This window comes from Thermobia domestica, chromosome 15, assembly GCF_964235325.1.
Source record: "Thermobia domestica chromosome 15, izTheDome1.hap1.1, whole genome shotgun sequence".
Classification (NCBI taxonomy): domain Eukaryota; kingdom Metazoa; phylum Arthropoda; class Insecta; order Zygentoma; family Lepismatidae; genus Thermobia; species Thermobia domestica.
Window position 1 is genome coordinate 154,107,676 of NC_137468.1, and position 25,270 is coordinate 154,132,945.

At 35.7% G+C, this 25,270-nt stretch overlaps 1 protein-coding gene across 4 annotated transcripts in view; it reads left to right on the forward strand.

Annotated features, from left to right (window-relative positions):
• LOC145671309 (DNA-directed RNA polymerase I subunit RPA1-like) overlaps positions 1-25,270 on the forward strand; it is a 267,751-nt gene that overhangs the window by 37,734 nt on the left and 204,747 nt on the right. For all 4 annotated transcript variants that reach the window (XR_014128501.1, XM_081740285.1, XM_081740284.1 and 1 more), the window contains exons 7-8: positions 18,095-18,235; positions 24,514-24,654. Coding sequence is in view for 3 of the 4 variants with exons in the window: in XM_081740285.1 (XP_081596411.1) it covers positions 18,095-18,235; positions 24,514-24,654 (282 nt within the window). In the remaining variant the exon portion in view is untranslated. The remainder of the gene's footprint in view (positions 1-18,094; positions 18,236-24,513; positions 24,655-25,270) is intronic.

The window sequence follows — 25,270 nt, forward strand, 5'->3', positions numbered from 1 at the left end:
AAGTATCAATGAGCTCATATCGAAACCTACCATAAAACCTAATTTCACTCAGAGGAAGGAAGTCCCACATAAAGACCACACACAAAAAAGCAGCTGCGTTTTTGAAGTGGAATTAACCAAAATAACAGATTTAAATGTCGCGTATCGATGTCGACAATTGCACAATACGTTCAGTACCACTCCTTGTAAACTTCCTGTTAATAATAAAAAGTCAATAACAACAATGTGGGTATATACTATACCTAAGGGAAAGTCCTACGGTAAGTTGAACCTTGCCAGCAGCCATCTTGACATCCGCCATCGTGAATTCAGGTCAAGTTTTGTAAATAGGAATAGGGCAATATGACACACGGTTTTGGGCTAGAATTTAAGCAGAAAAACAATGGTAGCAATAGTTTTAAGATACGTGCATAAGGTAAAAAGTTACAATCATATTTATTGTGTATGTTTCTATGTGCACAACTCCCGAATGAAGCAGCTGTCCAACAATTTGTAAAATACAAAAATATAGGAAACACCCTCTATATTTTCCCAATTTGTTCCAAATGTTGATGAGGAAAACTACACATTTGTCGGAGATTAGTCGGCAAATTTGGGCCAAATTGTTCGAATAGGGGCGGAGATACAAGCCGGACAAAACAAAAATTCCATTGGAAAAGTACAAAAGAATTTAAACATCATGTAGATGTTTTCTGATGATTTGTTTGAAATTATGGTAGTCACAACCAGTGTTAGGCAAAATCAATTGAAATCAATTGCAATTGATCAATCAATTGAAAGTAATTGCTCTGAAAATTAATTGCAATTGATTTCAATTTGTAATTGACAATTAATTTCAATTGCAATTGAATTCAATCAAAATTTGCAATTAAATTTTCGTCAATTCTTAATTGTTAATTGGTCACTAGGCAATTGAAACTTTTAATTGTTAATTGTCAATCGCAAAGGGTGCAATTGAAACATTTAATTGTTAATTGCAATTGACAATTCAAACTTGTAATTGTTAATTGTAATTGTTAATTGCAATTGAAATCAGCAATGAAAAATGAAGATAAGAAGATGTGTGTATATTGTGTTGTCCACTTGTTACTGTTTTACATATTTCAAATAAGGTACTTAAAAGAAATGCTGGATAACTACCATCCCTTCGTCCCCCTGGGAAGAAAGCCGTGAAACTAAGTATTTTTTAATATGTTCATGGTTCTATCCCCCTCGAAAGAACTCTATATGCCCGTCATGCATACAATGGGAATGGGCAGGAGCGAGTTCGAGCAAGTTTTCTTTAAAACTCGACTCGACTCGAAGCAGACATCTTTGAGCTTGACTCGAGAACTTGGCTCGAAAAATTTCCCCCAACTCGACTCGAATTCGGATCGAGTTTCCAGTCGAGTCGACCCAAAACGAGCCAATTCGAGCCAAATTCTTTGTGTAGTTCCAAGTACTACTCTCTTCAAGTATCCTACATAGACAATATAGTTATCAATGATACTACTACTACTACTATAACTAATTATTATTATAACACCGTGTACCTGTATAAACATGGAATATAGGCGGTTTGTATCTGAATACTAAAAATTAGTTGACTGTCGATCTCGGTCGTCAAGAAATCTTCAGGAGGCAAGGACATCGGTCACGAGGTTCTAGGTTTGAGTTCAGGAGGAGCAAGTATTCGGGCTCGAGCCAAAAATTGTTAAAAGTTATAGGAGTCCAGCCAAACATGTTCAAAACTGCTCGACCCGGGTTTAGGGTTGTCAACGACTTAAGCTGCTCGCTCACAGCTCATTCACTTATCGAGCCGAACCGAGAAGTGATCCAAGACAACAGCTTATCCAACCGAGCCAGCTCGAGCCGAACCGAACCGAGCAGATTGCTTACTCCAACCGAGCCGGTTCGAGCCATCGGCTCAGTTAAGCTGACTCGAACCCAACCTATGGACTCGTTTTAACGGAGCTGGTTCGAGCCATTGGCTCCAATCGAGCCGAGTTGATGACTCGTCCCTACCGAGCCGGTTCAAGCCATCGACTCAATTGAGCCCAGTCGATGGGTCATCCCAACCAAGTCAGCTCAAGCTGTACGCTCAGTTAAAGCGAGCCGAGCCGGTTGACATCACTATCCCGGTTGGGCTTCTACTTTGGCTTAAAAATTGGACCGTGCAGTTCTCAGCCTTGATGGTAATAACTACAGTATATACTTATGTTGGTGCTCACGGCGTCATGAACTTGTTCCCCCACCAACGAATTTCGATTTACTTTGTTTTGCATCTTTATTGCGTATTTTGTGTCGCTTTATGCGCCTATTCCCACATTTTGTGCGTCACTGGAAGTGGGTGAAAATGGGCCTACAAACATGGCGGAACAAGTTATTGCTGTTCCGCCATCAATGAATTTCGAGGTCGTTTCCTTCACATCGTTTTGCGCCGTTTTGTGCGTCTACTTCCACGTTTTGTGCGTAATGGGAAGTGGGCTAAAATGAATCCCCGAGGTGGGACGAAAATGAATCACTGTTCCGTCACCAACGAATTTCGAGGTCGCTTCTTTCGTATCGTTTAGTGCCAGTTTCTTGCCCTTTTGAGCGCGTATTTTCACGTTTTGTGCGTCACCGGAAGTGGGTCAAAATGGGCTTCCAAGATGGGACGAAAATGACCAAGAGTTCCGACACTATCGAATTTCGTGGTCCTTCCTTTCACATCGACTAGTGAATGTTTCGTGCCGTTTCGTGCCCCTATTTCCACGTTTTGCGCGTCACCAGAAGTGTGTCAAAATATGTCTCCAAAGTGAAACGAAAATGACCCACTGTTCCGCCACTATCGAATTTCTAGGTCGTTTCTTTCTCATCTTTAGTGCCTATTTTTTAAAAAGTTTTCTGTGCCTACTTCCTCGTCCTGTGCATCACCGGAAGTGAGTTAAACGGGCCTTCAAAGTGGGAGTTAAATGACTCACTGCTCCGCCACTACCGAATTTCGAGGTCCTTCCTTTCGCATTGACTAGTGCCTGTTTTGTTCCGTTTTGTGTCCCTATTTCCAAGTTTTGTTCGTCACCAGAAGTGTGTGAAGATGAACCTCCAAAGTGTGACGAAAATGACCCGTTATTCCGACACAATCGAATTTCTAGATCGTTACTTTCGCATCGTTTAGTGCCTTTTTTTTTTTTTTTAAAAAAAAAAAAGTTTTCTGCGCCTATTTCTCGTCTTGAGCATCACCTGAGATGAGTTAAACGGGCCTTTAAAGTTAGAGTTAAATGGCTCACTGTTCCGCCATTATCGAATTTCGGGGTCGGTTCTTTCGCATCGTTTAGTGCCCGTTTTGTACGTTTTGTGCGTCACCGGAAGTGGGTCAAAATGGACCTACGAATATAACGAAACAAGTTAATGCTGTTCTGCCACCAACGAATTTGGAGGACGTTTCCTTCACATCGTTTAGTGTGTATTTTGTACTGTTCTGTTCGCCTACTTCCACGTTTTGAGCATCACCAGAAATGCATCAAAATAGTCCATCAAGGTGTGAGGAAAAAGAGCCATTGTTACGGCACTATCGAATTTGGAGGTCGTTTCTTTCGCATCGTATAGTGCCTGTTCTGTATCGTTTTGTGCTCCTATTTCCACTTTACTGCGACAACGAAAATGGGTCAAAATGGCCTACAAGTATAGCGGAATAACTTCCACCATGTGCTCTTCTGTCACCATCGAATGTTGAGGTCGTTTCCTTCACATTTTTATGCATGATTTGTGTCGCTTTGTGCATCAGTGGAAGTGCACAAAGGTCAAAATGGGCCTTGAAAGTGGGATGAATGTCTTTTTCTGCCATATTTGTAGGTCTTCTTTGACCCACTTTTGTTGGCGCACAAAACGTAAAAATGTGCGCAGAAACGATACGAAACATGCACTAAACAATGCGGAAAAAGCGACCTCGAAATTCGATATTGGTGGGAGAGTGGGTCATTTTTCTTCCCACATTGAATGCCGATTTTGACCCACTACCATTGATTCACAAAACGTGGAAATAGGCTTACAAAACGGTAGAAAACACGCACAAGACGATGTGAAGGAAACCACCTCGAAATCGTTTCTGATGGAACAGCATTAACTTGTTCCGCCATATTTGTAAGATAACATTGACCCATTTCCGGTGACGCACAAAGCGAGGAAATAGGCGCACAAGACGACACAAAAATGGAAATTTTGCTTAATTACATGTAATTTTTAAGTTTGTAAGCTTAATTATATGGAAAATTTTATACATTTTTTCCTTTACATTGGTCTATATTAGGTTGATTTGGGACTTACAAATTTTATTCTTTTTTCCACTGAAAAGTATATATAATTCAACAAGGAAATAATTGTCATTGATAATTACAATAATTATCTATATAATTGAATTCATTGTAATTTGGTCCATGACAGACACTTTACCATTTCGTACTAGCTGTTATGCCCGTTCTCGCACGGATCAGATAAAATATCAATATAAACAAACTGAACAACGGGAGAACAATCAAGAAACATTTCTAAAATTGGATATATTTTGTGTGAATATGTATATCCAACAACGTACATGTGTTTTCATTGGGAAGGCCGATGGGGGCTGAATTTGAACGTAAACACTATCGGGGGTGTCACGATACATCTGAGCAACCCCGATAAATATGGATTCGACACAAATATTGTTCATTTTCTACTACTTTTACATGTCCCGGTGAACGCCCCATTAGACCCCCTTGGTTCGAATTGTGAAAAAAAATCTCCTCTGGCCCCCAGCCGATACCGCGAAAACTATGAATGTGAGACAAACATCTGTCATTTTCTACTACATATTCCGGTAAAAGCCCCTATAATCCTCTGGTTCCAGTTTTGAAGAAAACAACGCCTCTGGCCCGCAGCCGATGGGAGCTGTATTTGGAAGTCAACGCCTGTGAAAGTATCACCATTCATCTCAGCGATAGCGAAAACTATGGATTTGACACTGATATCGGTAATTTTCCATTATTTTTACATGTCTCGCAATTCCCCACCCCTGGTGACTCCCGGCCCGCATACAATGGTGGCTAAATTTGAAAATCATTGCTAATGAAAGTACCGCCATTGATCTCAGCGATCGCGAAAACTACGGATTTGACACTAATATTATTTTTACATGTCTCGTGATCCCCTTTATAATGCCCCAGTTCCTTAGCTGATGGGGGCTAAATGTGAAAGTAGACGCGGTCTTGAGTTTCACCATTGAGTTCAGCGACCCCGAAAACTATGGATTTGACATTAATATTGGTCATTTTCGATTATTTTTACATGACTCGGAACTCCCCCCTCTGGTGACCCAAGGTCCGCAATAACGGTGGATGAATTTGAAAGTCATCACTAATGGTAGTGTTACCATTGATCTCAGCAACTGCGAAAACTATGGATTTGACACTAATATCGGCCATTTTGGATTACTTTTACATTTCGGTATAATGTAAAAGTCGCTGATAACAAAATCCTTATATAAAATGCTGTATGTGCAATTTTCCTCTGGTCTGTCTCATATTTTAGTAAGCAGAGCTAATACCTCTAAAAGGTTACTCGATGAGTTTGATCTAAATTGTTCTCGTTAACCAGTACTTCGTACCTCTTAATTATCAACTGATTGGTAATAGAGGCATGCGTCTAACAAAGCTCAAATCAACCAGTTCCTAGATACGTTAATAGATGGCAGCCTTCTTCGTGTCGAATTCATACAGTGCGCATGGTTTCCATAGCAACAGTATAAACATTTCAAGCATATGGCTTGTTTCTGACATTTCGCGCTACACTGTGCTATGAATAAGTAATTGTAGGTAAAGCATTGAGTTACATTTCAATAGCGACAACTTATTTTTGGATTGCTGCTTCATTCGGGAGTTGTGCACATAGAAACATATCCAATAAATATGATTGTAACTTTTTACAAAATGCACGTATCTTAAAACTATTGCCACCATTGTTTTTCTGCTTAAATTCTAGCCCAAAATCATGTATCATATTGCCCTATTCCTATTTACAAAACTTGACCTGAATTCAAGATGGCGGATTTCAAGATGGATGCCGTCAAGGTTCACCTTACCGTACGACTTCCCCTTAGGTATAGTATATACCCACATTGTTGTTATTGACTTCTTATTAACAGGCAGTTTACAAGGTTTGGTACTGAACGTATTGTGCAATTGTTGACGTGGATATGCGACATTTCAATCTGCCATTTTGGTTAATTCCACTTCTAAAACGCAGCTGTTTTTTTTTTTTGTGTGTGGCCTTTCTGTGGGACTTCCTTCCTCTGAGTGAAATTTTACGATAGGTTTTGATATGAGCTCATTGATACTTCCCTTGTTAGAATATGCATTTTATCGAAAGTGCCAAGATGAAAATCCAGTCCAAGCTAATTACGGTTTCAAATAATTTCAGACGGTTTAGCCATGTTGATGAAATTGACAACCGCGATCTCATTTTTATATGTTAAGAAAAAAAAAAAAAAAAAAAAAAAAAACACTAACTGTTAACTTGGTATATGCATTTCCCCTTCCCTTTTAGAAGCGGAGTATTTGAAAAAGTTGGGCCATAAGGAATGCATATACCAAGTCTCTTCCTAACAAGAAGCGTTTGTGAAATAATCGGCTTTTGGCATAATTATAAGCATATTTTAATGCAAGTGACATGAAGAAAACCGGCCCAAGACAATTCTATGTTAAAAAATTCATTTGAAACGGTCCACCCGTTTTCCTGTATTCATGAAACAGCCAATCGATTTCATTTCTGTAATAGAATAGATAGATTCTGTGTGCTGTTTTGTTGTGAGTTAGCACCAAACATGATGTGGGAAATCAATGTCGGTCTCTTTCGCTAATTTTTATATGTTCTCATCTCCCGTCCCCGTAGTAATGCTAGGGCAGATTTTCCCCTAACTGAAGCAGACTTTGAACTTAAGGGACATCAAGACTGTCATCTTCGGGACGCCGAGAACTATGGATTCTGTTATTATGACGGCCCGATAAATATACATGTTGAACGAAATTAATGTTATTTAATCAAAGTGGTATTCTCTTATTGCATGATTAATTATAAATTGCACTTATGTTGATTTTGTGATGTTTGTGCTTTAATGTGAATAACTGAACGAAAATCATACCGGTATTTCGTACAGTTATTTACATGGTGATTCTTAGCATGTTCGCGCTATTGAAGGATCTGGTCACTGAGTGATTCGTAATCTTGGTTCGAATCCCAATGTGGTAATATAGAATAAAATTCCGAACAGTTTATGAGACGAAATTGGAATTGAACACGGATAATAGGATTTATGTTCACTAGGAACGGGAATCGGATTACTGATTCCGAACCAGCAGTTCGATAAACGTATTCGAAATACTAATTATTATTATAAAAATATTGCCCGAGCTGGAGACAGAACCTAATCCAGTTACAAAAATAGCTCACCGAACAGGAACTGAAGACTTACCGTTACAAAAATGGCGCTCTGAACAGACACACAAACACTGAACCGTTAGTTAATAATCAGTGACAGTGACTTCAGGGCGTGACAACGGAATCATTAAAGTAACTCTGTGCCTATATAAATTCCTAATGTAAAGTTTTTTTTTTTTTTTTTTTTTTTTTTTTAAGTATAACAAAATGGATCAAAGTGATGTTAAGTTATTGTTGGACGCAATTAAGTCAACTAGTAAAGAAGTGCAAGTTTTGCGTGAATCTTTGGAAAGTAAAATAGTAGAGTTAAGTGATTGTAAAACATAAAAGTGACTTGTTGCTATTATAGTATTTTGGTATAGTATAGTTACTTACAGTATTTTAGTATAGTACACTATTATAGTATAGTTGCTTATAGTATTTTGGGTATAAAATTTTGAAATTATTTGTAGATGAATGTTTTCAAATTTGATAATATAATCCAAAATGTTAAATTTGAAAAGAGTAAGTGAACGCAGAAAGGTGTTCCGAGAAATGCAAGAAATTCGGAAAGAAACGAAATATTTAATAGCAGAAAATGTGTTTAAATGGAAAAGGCATCCTTTTGTATTAGATGATGTCCTGAATTCGTTAGATATTCACAATGAAACTTGTACGTATCGGAGAAAAGCTATACGAGCACTTGGAGAAAGTATTTGTAATCAAAATGTAGAATATAAAAATAAAATCGAAAATGAAATTAGATCAAAGATGTTTGAAACCAGTAAGACTGAAAATTTCCGAAAAATTGAAAAGAAATGTATTTATAGCAGAAACCTGTTTCGTTAGGCTACATTGAAGATAAATTAGAAGTACATTTGGAAAAGTCTGAAGTTGGGCGTGAAGCGAAGGAACAATTAGCCCGGCAAATTTACCAAATGCATTAACAAGTTCACGCCAAGAGTAGTAATGAAAGTTTAAACACTAGTCAAACAGTAAAGAGTAGCCCATATAATGTAAATGAAAGTAAAATTGTAGGCCAGGAAGACAGTTCTGTAGACACATTAAATAGTAAAATTGTAGAAGTATTTTGGAACGAAATTTAAAATTCCTGTTGTGCTTGAGAAACCAAAGGTAGGAATAGGATAAAAAGAAATGTTAGTAAAAGCCGGACTGTACATTTTGGAAATTTGACCTTAGCTATGTCTAAAATTTTCGAAAATTATTAAAAAGTTAAAATTTCTCTTTTAACCGTATAAAAGTTTGAAAAAGTTTTTAAGTTGTTAGATTCTTTAACTAGAAAATTTGGCTTGATTTAGCAGTTAAACATAGTTCCGTAAAATGTCATAATGTAATCTCAAATGAGTTTAAAGATTCAGATTTGGAAAGTATTTTAGTGTTGAAACTGTTACTTGCAATGCATTAACTGCAATACCTGTATGTTTATCGCAAAACGTGAAATCACGTGTTAATGATAGAAGGATAATTGAAATTTTGGAAAAGCTATTAGATATCATTAATTATTTGAATTCCTTATATTGTAAAAATTTATGTTCATTTGATGTGTTGGAATTTGCATTGATTAATCTACAAAACCCTTATATTTTATATTTTGTTGAATAAGCATGTTCAGACCGAATAATGTCATGGAAAAAAAAATAAAAAAATAAAAAAAAAGTTTTAAAGTTATTTGAGCAGGCATCTGTGACCAGCTATGCAAGATCCAGATGGTCGTTGATATTCTTTTCCTAATTAATCGAAAAACCAGCCAAGTTGTATCCTAAGACATTGAGATGAGGTTCTCTCACACTTTTGAGTAATATTATATTTTGTAAAGCTCGTTGTAAGCCATTTTCTTAATATCCCCATTGGTATTATTTTAAAATTTTAACCTTATGTTCTGTCATTCACCCTCATCTCGGGGTTTGGAAGTAAATGATCTTAATGTGGGTAGGTATTTTTAAATTTAGCAAGGCAGACCCTGTCGAGTGATCAGAGAGAAGCACAACTGAATTATTACTTTGTAAAAGTTTAGCCGTGAAATTCGAATGCGCCGAACTCTTAAATTAACTCTCGATAAAACGAAATATATATTTTGTTGTATATTGTATATTAATAGAATCATGTTTTGATGTTATTGAATATGAATGTATTCCATGTAGTGGAATTTACAGTTCATAGAAAATATTCTAGTGTAATGTGAAAATATATACATATATTTAACTATATTTTTTATGTCATTAATATTTCGTATGTTGTATAATAATGTCTAATATAGTAATGAAACTTTGGAAAGGAAAAATAAAATATGTTTATCTGTTATAATTCAATGTTTAGTCGTGAATTTTTATATGAAGTTATTTTGTTTATTTTTAAATATAATATTGAGTAATTTTAATTTCTTATTTCTGTTCAAATGTGTAGTTTTAAGTAAGAAACGCCAGAGTTAAGCACAAACAAAATGGTATGTAAAAAAAAAAAGTTGTTTAATGTGATGTTCTTCATGTTTGATTATATTTTCTTGTATTTGCATAAGTAATGTTAAACAGTGTTCAAGAGGAGAATTAACAATATTATTACAAAAAAAAAAAAAAAAAAAAAAAAAAAAAAAAAAAAAACTTTTAAATCAAATAGCCCATTTTGGATACGTAAATAGCCCATTTCGCATTTTCCAAATTCGTGTATAGAATAAAATTCCGAACAGTTTATGAGACGAAATGGAATTGAACACGAATAATAGGATTTACGTTCACTAGGAACGGGAATCGGATTACTGATTCTGAACCAGCAGTTATGGGGCCGCGGTGGCTCAGTGGTAGAGCGTTCATCTCTGGTGCTAGGGGTCTCGGGTTCAAACCCTGCTCCCGCCAAGTGAACTTTGTGGTGGACAAACACCGTGTGCGTGGGTTTTCTCGGGGTTCTCCCGTTTCCTCCCACTTTCTTCATTCCACCATTTCATTCATTACTCATTATCACCGTCTCCTTTAGCCTAACAGGCATAACCGTGGGACGTAAAACTCAAAATTTCATTTCATTTCATTTGAACCAGCAGTTCGATAAACATATTCGAAATACTAATTATTATTATAAAATTATTGCCCGAGCTAGAGACAGTACCTAATCCAGTTACAAAAATAGCGCACCGAACAGGAACTGAACCCTTATCGTTACAATTCAACACTAGTATCGGCAGGGTTCCCACATTCTGGAAAATCAGGGAAAGTCAGGGAATGAAAACATGTCCGTGAAAATCAGGTAGATCATGCATTTTGCGTAAAATGTCATGGAAAGTCAGGGAACATAAATATGCAAGTGTAACTTTTTTTTTCAATCTAACATTGTTTCCTCTCCTCTCAGTTGTTCAGATTGATATGTGAAGAGGATCACAATGATACAATATTCCCATGATGAGAGTGTTGCAGTGTTGCTATTTCGTGCTGAGGGAATGAGGTATTGTGTATATATTTGTGTGTGACAGAGAGGGGTGTAATTAATCATGTAAAAGCAAAAATCGAAGTATGACCTATCATCTTCGTAAACATGATAGGACAGAAAAACTACTGAAAGAACTGAAAGTATCAGATAAAGATAAACTAGCTTTCAGGCGTGACTGTCGAAATTTTTGGTGGGCATAATCAAGAAGATGATGGAAAACAGCCCTCTGAAGTACAAACTGGTACGTGGTCTGTCAGCTTTGGATCCCAGGATATAAAAGAACAAGTCCAGAACTTGCTCAGACTAGGATGAAATGTATCCACAAACTCTGCATGAGCATAACAGAATATCTGATTCTGTAGCTGAGAAGTCATATATGTCTTTCTGTACTGAAATCCAGGAGTCTTTTGACTTAAGAGAATACGTAGAGAAGATGGGCATCATTGAATAGATGACTTTGCAAAGGTAATGTCCAAGGAATAAGAATATTCTGATTTGTGACATGTAAAAATATGTTGAATTTTATCCCACGGTAATGCCTCAGTGGAGAGGTGTTCTTAGTCAATAAGACCCTTATTGTAGAAAACCAAATCGAAGATTCTCTGAAAGCACAGAGGCGGGTGCATGATGGAATTATGAACTATGGAAGTGTAGAATCTGTTCCTGTTGATCGAAGAATGCTTCTCTCAGTTCGTTCAGCTCGGAGACGCTATGATGAATACCTTAAATAGAAACAAACCAAAAGTGCAGAGGAAAGTAAAATCAAATCTGAAAAAAGAAAACTAAGTGCTGAAGTTAAGAAATTGGAAGTAAAGAAAAAACAAATGGAATTATGTTATAAACAAGAACAAGATGCTCTCGTAGAACAAATTAAAACACTGAAAGCTAAACAAAATTCTGTTAAAAAAATGTAAATTCAGTGTGACAGAGTTGCCAATGAGATTAACATGTTTCAGAGTTGCCAATATTAGGACTGATAGTGGGCCACGGTGGCTCAGTGGTAGAGCGTTCACCTCTGGTTCATGGGGCCCTTGGTTCGAACCAAACTTGTGCTAGGTTAACTTTGTGTTCGATAAACACCGTGTGGGTAAGTTTGCTCGAGGTTCTCCTGTTTTCTCTCACTTTCTTCATTCCACCAGTTGATTCATTTTTCATCATCACCGTCTCCTTTAGCCTAGACGGCATAACCGTGGACGTAAAACTTAAAGATTTAATTTAATGTCATTTTAGGACTGATAGTAATAGATCGCAGGAAGAGTTGGCAATGTATTCTTGACTGCATGTTATATTGCTTTTTAATTATTTTTTTTTCAAGCAAAGAAGTCTAATTTGCAATGTCCAGGTATGTGATAGTGTATCAACATATCCTATCCTAATCATGTATAAAACATGAACTGACATAAAATAAAAAGGTATTTCCGATGGACATGAAAAGTTGAAATTTGGCATGATTATAGCCTTCCGGGACTAACCGACAAGAAAATTATCAAAAGTGAATATTTTTAATTTTTAGGGGGTCTAAAGGGACGATGAAGAAAATCCCCATTTTATTTAAATGGGCCTTTTTCTGGACCTATAATCTCATATTTCAGGTACTTGGAATTGGAATAAAGTCTTGAAACTCGGTATGCTTATACGTTTTCGTTAGCGTTAACTAAGTAAATCGCCAAAAATAAAATTTCCATCTGTAGAGTGGCTTTATGAGGAACTGAAAAATCTTTCCTATATTATTTATATGGGACATCTTCTACACCACAAAATGTCTAGGCACTTCTGGTAGGGTTAGAATGATTATATTTTGAGGGACATGAAGAAATTCCTGTGTTATTTAAATGGGAGTTTTCTTGAGACACAAAATCTTATCTTTTAGATAGTTAAAATGGGAAAAGAAACTTGAAATTCGGTGGAATTGTGGGTTTAAGAGGTGCGAGGCTGTAGGCCGAGTAAACGTGGGGGTCAGGGGCAAAGCCCTCAGCTAGGCCAAATTCAGGTAATGTGATTAAAGAGCAAAAGCACGAAATTCACTCTTGATGCAAAGATTGAGACATAAGAGCTGCGAGGCCGTGGGCCGAGCAAAGGCAGGGGTCTGGGGCGGAGTCCCCAGCTAGCCAAAGGCTAGTAAATATATATAATATGGAATATATAAAATTTAAATGACATTAACAAGGAAGATTAACATACGTGTTATCTGGTAGGTAGGATCTCAGGAAGAAAGCTTCTGTAACAGAACAAGCAGTTACACGTGAAATATATTGATTTTATTTCTTCTAGTTCCGATCGCAAAATTTACTACCATATTGTGTGAAAGCAAGGATGCTTTACAGTGCATTTTGTATAAAAAAGAAAAAAAGTTCTAGTATAGAAATATGAATTTACATGGAGTGCTGGGAAAGTCAAGTCTATGGCGGGCTAACAAAAAAACCAATGAACTGAGAAAAATATTATATTTTCCTTCCGAATGTAATCACCTTCCAGTTCTACACATCTTTTCCATTTTGTTCCAAGTGACTCAATGCCTCCAACATAAAAAGATGTCTCCTTAAATCAAAGAACTGAAACACAACATGCTTGTATTATTATATACTTATTTGTGCAAATAACAATTATTTATATTGAGCATAATAAATATGTAAATGTTAATTAAAGGAGTGTGTTAGACGGGTATGGGGATGGAGAAGGCTGTTAAAGAAAAGTATGATAGAACTTGTCCCATATCTTCCCATTTATATCAAAGAATTTGTCAGGGAAATCGATCTTCTCTTTTTGTGGGAACCCTGATCAGTCATTTTCATTTATTTTTACATATCGCCACCCTTCAGGAATACTAATGGAGACTGAATTTGAATTTAATCGGCATCGGAAATATCACTCTACCTTCATTAGAGGCTAAACGTGGACTTTGGGAGCATGGGAACTGTCATCAATCAGCTCATGAATCCCGGAAACTATGGAGTTCGTACTAATATCGATCGTTTTCGATCATTTTTTAATGTCTCCTCCCCCCACTTCCTTCAGGTGTACTAGGGGATCTTAGCCGACAGAACTCATATACAGAACTCTCTTTAAGTAATATGTATACCAAGTTCGGTTAAAATTGCTCTAGGTGTTCCAGAGTTATGCTGGAACATATGTATGTATGCATATAGGATGTAACTTACAAGGGAAGTATCAGTGAGCTCATATCGAAATCTACCGTAAAATTTCACTCAGAGGAAGGAAGTCCTACAGAAAGACCACACACAAAAAAGCAGCTGCGTTTTTGAGGTGGAATTAATCAAAATGGCATATTGAAATGTCGCGTATCCATGTCAACAATGGCACAATACGTTCAGTACCACCCCTTGTAAACGGCTTGTTAATAATAAAAAGTCAATAACAACAATGTGAGTACATACTATACCTAAGGGGGAGTCGTACGATAAGGTGAACCTTGACGGCATCCATCTTGAAATCCGCCATCTTAAATTCAGGTCAAGTTTTGTAAATAGGAATAGGGCAATATGATTACGTGATTTTGGGCTAGAATTTAAGCAGAAAAACAATGGTATCAATAGTTTTAAAATACGTGCATTTGGTAAAAAGTTACAATCGTATCTATTGTGTATGTTTCCATGTGCAAAACTCCGGAGTGAAGCAGCTGTCCAAAAATAAGTTGTCGCTATTGAAATGTAACTCCTACTCGATAGTTCCACAATACGTTTCAATGAGGGACGAAAGAAAAGCAGAAATGAGGCTCATCGATGTAATGAGAGAAACACAAATTCCGTTGGCACCAGGCACAACTCATAAGCACTTTGTTTTCACACTGCCCTTCACATTCGCCTGTAGTGGTCTGGAGGCAATATTGCACTGGCACTATGAACGCAGGAGGCCGCTCTTGTGTGTACCCAGTTGCAAACCATGAATATAAAATCATGTCCCTGAACCGTGGAGAGGAAAACTGGAAATGAATGCAAGACTGCAGTTTCAGAATATTGTCTCTATGGTAAACTTCAAAATGAATATCGTCTCTCGAGATCAACATTTCTGTCAATCGATGGTAAAGGGTCTTCCACTATTGAAAAAAAAAAAAAAAAAAAAAAAAAAAAAAAAAAAAAAAAAAACTTGTCCAATGGCTGGATTTTCCCTGTGGCACCGGGAGGTATCTGGATAATAATAGTGCTAAGAGTAATAGTGCTATTTAGAGGATTGTCTTCAAGACAAACAGTATCACTGTAAGCTGTCCAAGAGTCTAAAAGCAGAGCAGACTGTTCTGAACAGAAAGGTAAAAACGCTTCTTTAAACCAACATTTCAACTCTGATTTTCCCAATTTCCTAGTAAATAGTGGGCATTATTGTGTATGAATGCGTAAATGCATTAGTCAATTGACAGACCGATTGTGTGAGTGTTTCTCCCATAAAAGACAAGGTCCGTCTCGATCGCATTTGGAAGACAAAATCACTTTGATCCGTGTTGTAAATTGAAGCAGGAGTATAGCTCACAAATTGTTCCCTGGCTGCCTCCACGAACTATTGTGCGGCTCTGTCTATTTCTTCTTCATCATGTGTGTAAGCGTGAGATATGAATTTTGTGATTTTCCTGCTTTTAATTCGGAAATGTTTCTTGAAGCTGTTTAGCCACGCTCGGGATGCGCTGAACTTACACCTACCAATTACAAGTTCCGTGGCAACATCCAAAGCCCACATTCGTAAGTCCAAATTTGCCGACTAATCTGCTACAAGTGTGTAGCTTTGCTCAACAACATTTGGGATAAATTGGGAAAATATAGAGGGTGTTTCCTATATTTTAGTATTTTATAAATTGTTGGACAGGTGCTTCATTCGGGAGTTGTGCACATGGAAACATACACAATAAATATGCCTGTAACTCTTACCCTATGCACGTATCTTAAAACTATTGATACCATTGTTTTTCTGCTTAAATTTTTAGCCCAAAATCATGTATCATATTGCCCTATTCCTATTTACAAAACTTGACCTGAATTCAAGATGGCGGATGTCAAGATGGCTGCCGTCAAGGTTCAACTTACCGTACGACTTAGGTATAGTATGTACTCACATTGTTGTTATTGACTTTTTATTATTAACAGGCCGTTTACAAGGGGTGGTACTGAACGTATTGTGCAATTTTTGACATGGATACGCGACAATTCAAAATGCCATTTTGGTTAATTCCACTTCAAAAACGCAGCTGCTTTTTTGTGTGTGGTCTTTCTCTGGGACTTACTTCCTCTGAGTGAAATTAGGTTTTACGGTAGGTTTCGATATGAGTTCATTGATACTTCCCTTGTTAGTGTAACAATCGTAGAAAGGTGATTGCTGACACCAAAATAAGCAAAGAAATGTCCTGTAAACACATATCGTATTGGGCAGATTGGCAGAATTAGCGAGGGTGGAAAGCGTTGGAACAGCAAATTCGAAGCGATAGATATCGAAAACCAATGAGCTTGGAGATGGTAGTTCATGAAAGTGGCGCTGTTGTTCAATACGTAGATGCTTGGTTCACATACACACAGGTGGCACTTGTTGTCCAAGGGGATACAGTACAGGAGTGTGGTCATTGTGCTGCGAGTGTTGAATAGGACAAGTGGCAGTGCTCAAAAAAAAAAAAAAAAAAAAAAAAAAAAAAAAAAAAAAAAAAAAAAAAAGTGAGTTACTCAAACAGCGAATAGGCCGCCATGCTATTCATGTACGATCTTGCAGATGGCAATGGGAGTGAAGCAGGACGACTTTATCATGAGCGGTTTCCTAACAGACGCCAAGCGTCATACAGGAAGTTTGCATCAATTTATCGAGGCGTATGTGAAACAGGACCGTTTTACCTGCCCATGTGGGTGCTGATCGACCCCGTCGTGTACGAACATTTACTATGGAAGAACGTGTGTTAGAAGCTTGAGTTGAGTTGATTTTGAGTTTAACATCCCTTTTAGCAGTGAGGCTATATGAGACGGGACCTACTGATTAACGTGGAATCCGAACCAAATGAGCTCCTGCCGGGAATCGAATACGGGTCTCCCACACCATGTGTTAGAAGCAGTAGACAATGAGCCAGATACAAGTAAAAAGGAACTCAGCCGTGAAGTACATGTTAGTCACGTGACTGTGGCGCGCGTTACATGAAATACCGTGTACCCGAATCATCTGCAAAGGGTACAAGAACTGACAGAAACGGATTTCCAACCATGTGAAGCATTCCGTCAGTGGTTCATTTAACAGACCAGTACTATCATGCTGTTTCAGGTATCAGTACTGTTCAGTGACGAGGCCACGTTTGGCAGGAATGGTATCGTCAACGTGCATAATGCACACACGTGATAAATGTACATCCTCATGGTACGGTTGTCACTTATCAACAACACCAATTTCGATCTAGTGTATGGTGTAGTATTATCAATTAGCAACTAATCGGCCCATACATCTACTCCGAAGACTGAATGGAGCACAATATTTGACCTTGTTGTAGGATACAGTGCTTGAATTACTGGAAAATATTCTCTAGCGTTTCGCCGCAACATATGGTGCATGCATGATGGGGCTTCAGCACACTTCAGTGTGAATGTCCGCCATGATGATTGAACAATTTCCCAAGACGTTGGGTCGGGCGTAGCGGTCTAGTGTATGGGTCTTCCTGGTCTCCGGACCTGAATCCACTAGATTCTTATCTGTAATGACACATTAAAAGTATGGTGAATGCTACTCCTATCAACAATATCAACGACTTGGAACAGCATATCCATAACGCCAAGTTCAGGTTAAATACTGATTTTTTACTAAGTGCTCATGTTAAATACTAAGTGTTCATTAACGCTGAAAAGAAAATAAAGTCTTTAACAGTAACGTTAATTATCAAAAATCATCTTTTTTGCTGTTTTTCTCAAAACAAGCAAAATGTAGATACTTTCTTTTACCTTTGGGCGGTCGTACTGAAACCATCTGAGTGCATTACAAAAATTCATGACACAAGGCAAAACTATTCATATTTGAGTTATGTATCCTATCGCAGCTATCAGCAATTATTGATATTGGTATCGAATTCAGTTTTTCTCATTTTGCAAGAAGCATAGGTTATGCAAGAAAATTGTTTCTTTGAGGTTATTACTTTGTACGCGAACGTTTCAATTTTGTACAGTCCAAATAGTAGTAAGCGTAAGAAACATGCATTAGCAAAGAACTTTTGTATAGGTTTAAGTTAAAGGAATATTCAGTTATTTGAATAAATGATTTATTTATGTATTTTAATTACTTTCAGGTGAATTATGTTGCAGGCCAGCAAGTTGAACATGCACAAACTCTTACGTACAAGCATATTCTAGAGCATACTTTGAACCTTCGTTACGTGATCACTGCTTGTAAAGGCGATTCACTTGACGATTTACCTGTAAGAGAAAAGGTAAGATAATGAATATTGATTTTTGTTTTGCGGCACATTCTGGCTATGTATACAAAGAAAATACATATGTATAAAATCAATAGTATCTGGCATACATAGTTCTTTTAAAAACGCAAACTTTCTGGAAAACGCGTAAGAAATAAAACGTGATTTCTTCAAAGGTTTTGCTTACCTGTACTCAGTGATGAAAATTTTCCGATTCATAAAAAATACTCCACTTACTCCTACATCGTTGTTTAGTCGTGATGTGAGGTGGAAAATTTTCTTCTATATTTTTCCGAAAAATTTTCCATTCTAAACAAATTGTTAAAAAGTGAAAGATCGTTTAAAGAATCTGAAAACTTTCATGGCTCAAACTACTTTCAGTACTATGTAGGAACCATTGAAACAATTTTTCACGAATCAAAATATTTTCTGTCTTCTATGGAAAAATTGAAAAACTTTTTATGAGTCGAAAACTTTCATTTTGAAGCAAAAGGTGAAACAACTTTTTGTGAATCAGAAAGTTTTATTGCTGTGAAGAAACAAGTGAAAGGAATTTTCATGGATCGGAAAATTTTCATCGCGATGTAGAAACAAGTGGAAAAACTTTCATAAGCCGGACAGTTTTGGATATTATGTATAGTGATGTTAGGTGGAAAATTTTCCACTATATTTAACTGCACATTGAGATACAAAATTCGATTCCTGTAGAGGAAAATTAGACAGCAATAAATTATAATTTTCCAATTAGGTTTCGGGAACTAGAAAATCTTCTAATATTTCAAGTTGGGAAGTAAAATTTACAGTGTTTCTCTCTCTCTCTCTCGCTCTCTGTATATATATATATATATATATATATATATATATATATATATATATATATATATATATATATATATATATATATATATATATATATATATATATATATAACAGAAAATAAGAAGAAATGTTTTGATTTTATTGTGTTTAACACTCGTAAATCATAATTTCAATATTGGAATTGTGTATAATCAACATTTTAGACCAGATATTTGTATTGTAAAACTACCATTATTATGTATAAAAATGTATTGGAAATAATGACGTTTCGATAGAACAAGTACATACATATATAAAAAAGAAACATGTTTTTTTATTATGTAAATTAAAATGAAATTACTTGTTGCTTTTAGAAGGCAGCGCTAATAGTGCAGCTTTTTACTTTTCATTTTATTATTTTATTGGAAGAACAACTACACAAATCAGATTCCTTATTAGTTATATTTCACTGGCTTCTGAATGAATATATGAATAAATAAATGTTTATTTCCAGAAAATAGTCAGTATTTGTTTTCATGAGTTACCTAAACTCGAATTTTGGATAGTCAAAACTTTACAGTAGACACTTTGTATTATCTCTACTTATTTATAAATGTTGCAGTATGAAAATCTAGAAAAGTAGTAAAGCTATGACAAAACTTCGTCTTACGCGTATTAAACTGACTTTGTGAGATCAAAAGCGGATTCTGAGGGAAGAACGCATTGAAGTTTTTGAAACATTTTTGAAGAAATGAAAAATCGTTAGATTTTCACTTCATGAAGCTTTTTAAGACAATATTTATTACCAATAAATTTTCCGGTTAACCAACGATGTACGAATAAATGAAATATGCTTTTATGAATCGGAAAATATTAATCACTTTTAATAAATTTAAATTTTAAATAATAGAATGGGATATTTGTACTCTACGAACTCGATATATGTTCTCGGCATTTTACATGTGTATATATATGCACACACACACACACACACACAGAGTTGAATTGAGTTGATATTGAGTTTAACGTCCCTTTCAGCAGCGAGGCTATATGAGATGGGGCCAACTGATTAACTTGGAATCCGAACTACATGAGCTCCCGCCGGGAATCGAAGCAAGTCTTCCATGCCAAAGGCGCATATGGTAACCGATTAGCAACTAAGGAGCTCGCAGAGGGAGAGTGAGTGAGTGAGAGAGAGAGAGAGAGAGAGAGAGAGAAAGAAAAAGAAACACTATGTAAATTTTTAGTTCCCAACTTGAAATATTAGAAAATTTTCCGGTTCCCGAAAGCTAATTGGAAAATTATAATTTGTTGCTGACTAACTTTCCTTTACAGAAATTCAATTTTGTAGCTCAATGTGCAGTTAAATATAGTGGAAAAATTTCCACCTAACATCACTATATATAATATCCAAAATTGTTCGGTTTATGAAAAGTTTTTTTTCCACTTGTTTCTACATCGTAATGAAAATTTTCCGATCTATGAATATTCCTTTCACTTGTTTCTACAAACACCGTGTGCGTGGGTTTTCTCGGGGTTCTCCCGTTTCCTCCCATTTTCTTCATTCCACCATTTCATTCATTTCTCATCATCAAATGTTTTACTTTTTGCTTCAAAATGATGAAAATTTTCCGACTCATAAATAGTTCTTCAATTTTTCCATAGAAAGAAAATATTTCGATTCATGAAAAATTGTTTTGGTTGTTCCTACATAATACTGAAAATTGTCTGAACCATGAAAATTTTCAGATTCTTTAAACGATCTTTCACTTTTTAACATTTCTATATATGAATTTAATCAATTTTATGATTACTGAGGAATTGTTACTTGATTATTTTTATATTTTTAGAACGGAAAATTTTCCACTTCACATCACTACCTGTGCTGTTCAGTTTCAATGTGGCAATAACTTTCAACACTTCCCAATATTTTTCTTATTTTCGGAAAGAAAAGAGAGAGTTGCTTCTCCTGAAATAATTTTTGAGAGTAGGTATTTGAATAAACCTAACAATCTGAACAGATAATATTTGAAAAGAAAGTACTTCTGTTGTCTTCTTTCCCTTGCTTTTCACGCCACTTGATCCACTGTTGTCTGGTACATTTTTATTCTCTGATCTGTTTTGTCCTTAAGGATCACTTACTAGTTTGAAGTATGGATGGTTGTGCTCAAATATGTATTAATTTGAAGATTTTGTGGTGCATTAAATTCTTTGTTTCTAACGTTATGCGAATTGATTTAGATTGGCTTGGTTACAATTTTATGTTTTCTTTAAAAAAATGTGGTATGATTCGAAAAGAATTATTTCAGTTTGTATTTTCGCATTGTGTAAAGCCTCTATCTTTTCCAGTGACCTGTTGATATCGAAGTAAATGTTTTGCAATCCTGAATTTGCTTTATTTTTATTTGTTGATTCTGTGGTAAGCTCTTTAATTGTAGTAACTATATTCCTCTTTGTCATTGGCGTGTTATTTTTCGCGCATTTACAAATGACCTCTTAGACATCCAACACGTATCCTTCTCTGTATAGTAACTTATATAATTACCGAATGACTTTTCAAAATTTGTAGAAGAAACTAAGTGCAATTTCGTTCTACCAATAAATCCTCTCGTGGGAAAAATTAGACACTCTCCACACGTTTCGGAACAGCAAGCTAGTTCCGTTTTCAGTGGTAAGGTTACAAGGATAATAGTGAATGAAATTAAAAAAGGTGTAGAGAAAGGAATACATACCATAGGATGAATAAATATAATGTGAAGGATTCTAAAATGGAACGAGCAGAGTTGAAGGAAGTGCTATGTCATTCTTTCGCACTGTGCTCTGCTCGTGATATTTTAGTCTTTTGTGTTATATTTATTATTCTGTGGTATGTATTCCTTTCTCTACACTTGTTTTTCATTCATCCGCTATTATCCTTATTACCTTTACCACTGAAGACGGAATTAGCTTGCTGTTCCGAAACATGTGGAGAGTGGCTAGTTTCTCCACGAGAGGATTTATTGGTAAGTAACCAATTTTTTGTTAATTTGAATCATCCTCTCATGCGCCTACATAGCAATTTCGTACGTTTTATTATTGGAAAAAATATTGGTGTTCTGATTTTTTTTTTTTTTTTTTTTGGTATGCTTTCTTCGAATTGAAGTGAAAAAACAGCGAGATAAACGAAAGCTTAAGAAAATAAAATGATAAAATGCTCGTTGTGCGCCAACTACATTAGATTAAATAAAATTTAGGTTTTAAGACACAATGGCTGATTTCAAAAAATGAGAAAGCCAGAGAACGAAAAGAATACGAAAATAAAGATAATAATTAGTCTTTAGTAGTTATCAAAAGCAGTATTGGATGATGTCGTAGTACTAATAGTGGGCTCTATGTTGGAGAATATCCAGTGGACAAGGAAATACTGAATTGCTGGAATTATAAAAAAAGATGTTGACGTTATATTATAGTATGAATGGGTTTTTATTAATTCAGGAACTTACGTGTAATGTTAAGTCAAACATTGTTTCCCTTTCATTGGAAGTATAGTCTGAACCAAATTTCAAATGCGCATTGAACATGGATTATACAGGATGGCGACAAACCTGGAAACCCGAAAAAATCAGGGAATTTGAGAAGACCGGAAGTAGTCAGGGAATCTTGGTTAAGGAATTTCGATTTGTTAAGAATGAAATTTTAAAAACATTTGAAATGAAAACTTTTAAGACAACGTCAGAATGTGGTTGACTGCTTGCTTTTTAACTTTTAACTTTCTTTTAACTTTTCACTAGTGTGTTTTCGTCTAATGATATAAAACAAACGTATGTTCTGTAGTTGTGCGCATTATCTTTTCCTTTTGCTTGTACAATGGAATATATTAATAAATCATCCACAAAATTCAGTTGGATCAACGGTCCAATTGGAAATTCATTTTCAATGTACGCATAATTCAAGTTTTTGTTTTCATTCGATTTTGTCGGAATTTCCTGTCCTGCATTAAGTGAAGATAGCTAATCATGCAAACGAAAGGAATTTGGAATACGGTCACTCGTATTTTAGCTTCTGTGTGTTCATTGTAATGTATTTTAATTCGCAAGGAAGTTTATTTCGGAAGCGTTTCTGAGTTTACGAAAATAGCAGATAAAGTTGCACAACAGCGTATTTATTAAATCAATATTCAGTGTATAGACGGACTTACTTAATCAAACTTTTAATATTTAAATATGGGATACGTCTATAGATACCAAATTGCACTTCCTTCTTTGTGTTTATAGTGCAATATTTATTGTTATACACTTATAGATACATACTGTATTTGATAATTTTCCATCAATAATTATCCATTTTTAATTATTTAATTATGATAAATCGTCTCATATACTTTATATATATATATATATATATATTGTTTATTCTAATTTTAAAATAATTCTGACATTAAAAAGATGTAGCAATTTGCGAACAATATTAATGATACATGAGCTCAAATGAAGTTTCAATCTCTCAGGTCATTCTTTGAGCCAAATTTTTGTATGCTTTTTCAGTACCAATACAAAATATTCAAAGTTTTATGAAACAAAATTTTATTCAGATAAGACGTTTAAAGGATATGTTGTAACTGGAATGCAGCTTTTGAGAGAGAGGCACAAACTGTTGTGGAAATTGAAGGGTGTGCCCGCATGGAGACACTCCTACTAGTACCCCTCTCCAAAGATTAGTAACAAAGACTGAATTTCTTTTTTTTTTAGGAATTCGCAGTAAAATAAGAGACAAGAAAAAGGAACAATCAGAATTTTCGATAGAAATTATCGTAAAATAATAATTTGTTTGTAGCACACTGTGAAAGTAGTGAAATTTCGTGCTATGCAATTTTTGTTTTAATGCTTACATCGTCACACTTTTACTGTAGGAAAAAAAAAATCATAACTGGGATCTCCATCCATAAATGGAGAACCATGGAACATCCTATGTTGATGTTCTATACCTTGTTTTTCATCAAATCTTTAGCTTTTAGAAATAAGGAAGCAAATAAATGCCTTCATGCTGATAGTTCATTATCACACATTACATTGAATGAAAAAAAACTCATCCAAGCTATCAATCATATTTCAGATTGCGAGTTTGAAATATTGTGCATGTTGATACTTTTTAAGTACAAACTCGGTTGCGTAGTCGGTAGAGCGTTCACTTCTGGAGCTAAATTTTCCCAAAGTTTCTGGCACCTAACGTCGAATTAATCACTGTACCATACTACAGATATCAGCCAAAACCAGTACTTGAAAACGATAAATTCAAGCTATACTGGGATCGAGAAATCAGAACGGAATACATGAAATGACATAAAACTTCGTAGTACTGTAAGCGCAAATAGCTAAAATTTGTAAAGAAATTGAATAAACGGAAATACTAGTTACTTAGTGATTCTTGCTGACAACACTTCAATTAAACTTATAAGTGCTTATGCTGACAGCTTCTGTATCTCTGTTAATTACTGCATACTGTGTGTTTAATCGTAGGAAGTTATAGAGCAGTTAGCAGGAGCAAATTTAACAGAGAAATTGCAGTCCGCGTGGCTTAGTTTACAGTCTGCCGTGGATAATTTACTGGATAAAGATATTAGTGGTACAGCAGATAAGACATGTCAAGGAATTAAACAGGTAAAGTATGTTAGATTTCTCATTAAGATTACGTTGTTATTTTGTTTTGTGTATTGAGTAATTAATTATACAAGATTTCTTCACAACTGTATATTCCGTATTTTTGTAGGAGTAATATTAAAGTATAAAAATTGCGTTAACTGTATTGTATTGTTTTAGATATTTCAGTGTTTAAGAAAGAAAAAAGTATTTCGAAGTATCTCAATGTTGTTACATGTGTGTTTGATTTTTTTCTTTAACGTATGTATTGTAACGTTCTCCCTGTATAGGTGTAGGTAAAATTATAGGTCCAGAATCTTTTCCCACTACCAGTTTATTATAAAATTCACTATAAACAGTATCTTTACGGAAATGTTACAATGATGTAAATTCACTAATGTAAGGTTCGAATGGGTGTCCCTTCGATCTGACGGTCTCGGGAAGGATTCTTCAGTAGGAAACTACATGAGGATGTGTAGGACACTCTCTGCTCCACTGCAAACAGAAAGGATTAGGATCCCGACAAGGCTCCACTCCAAGCCAGGCCGGGTTATCTCGCTGCTCCACTGCAAGCAGAAAAACAGGTAAAGTCTTCCACAAGGCTCCACTGCAAGCCAGGAGAGGAAAGAACCGTTAG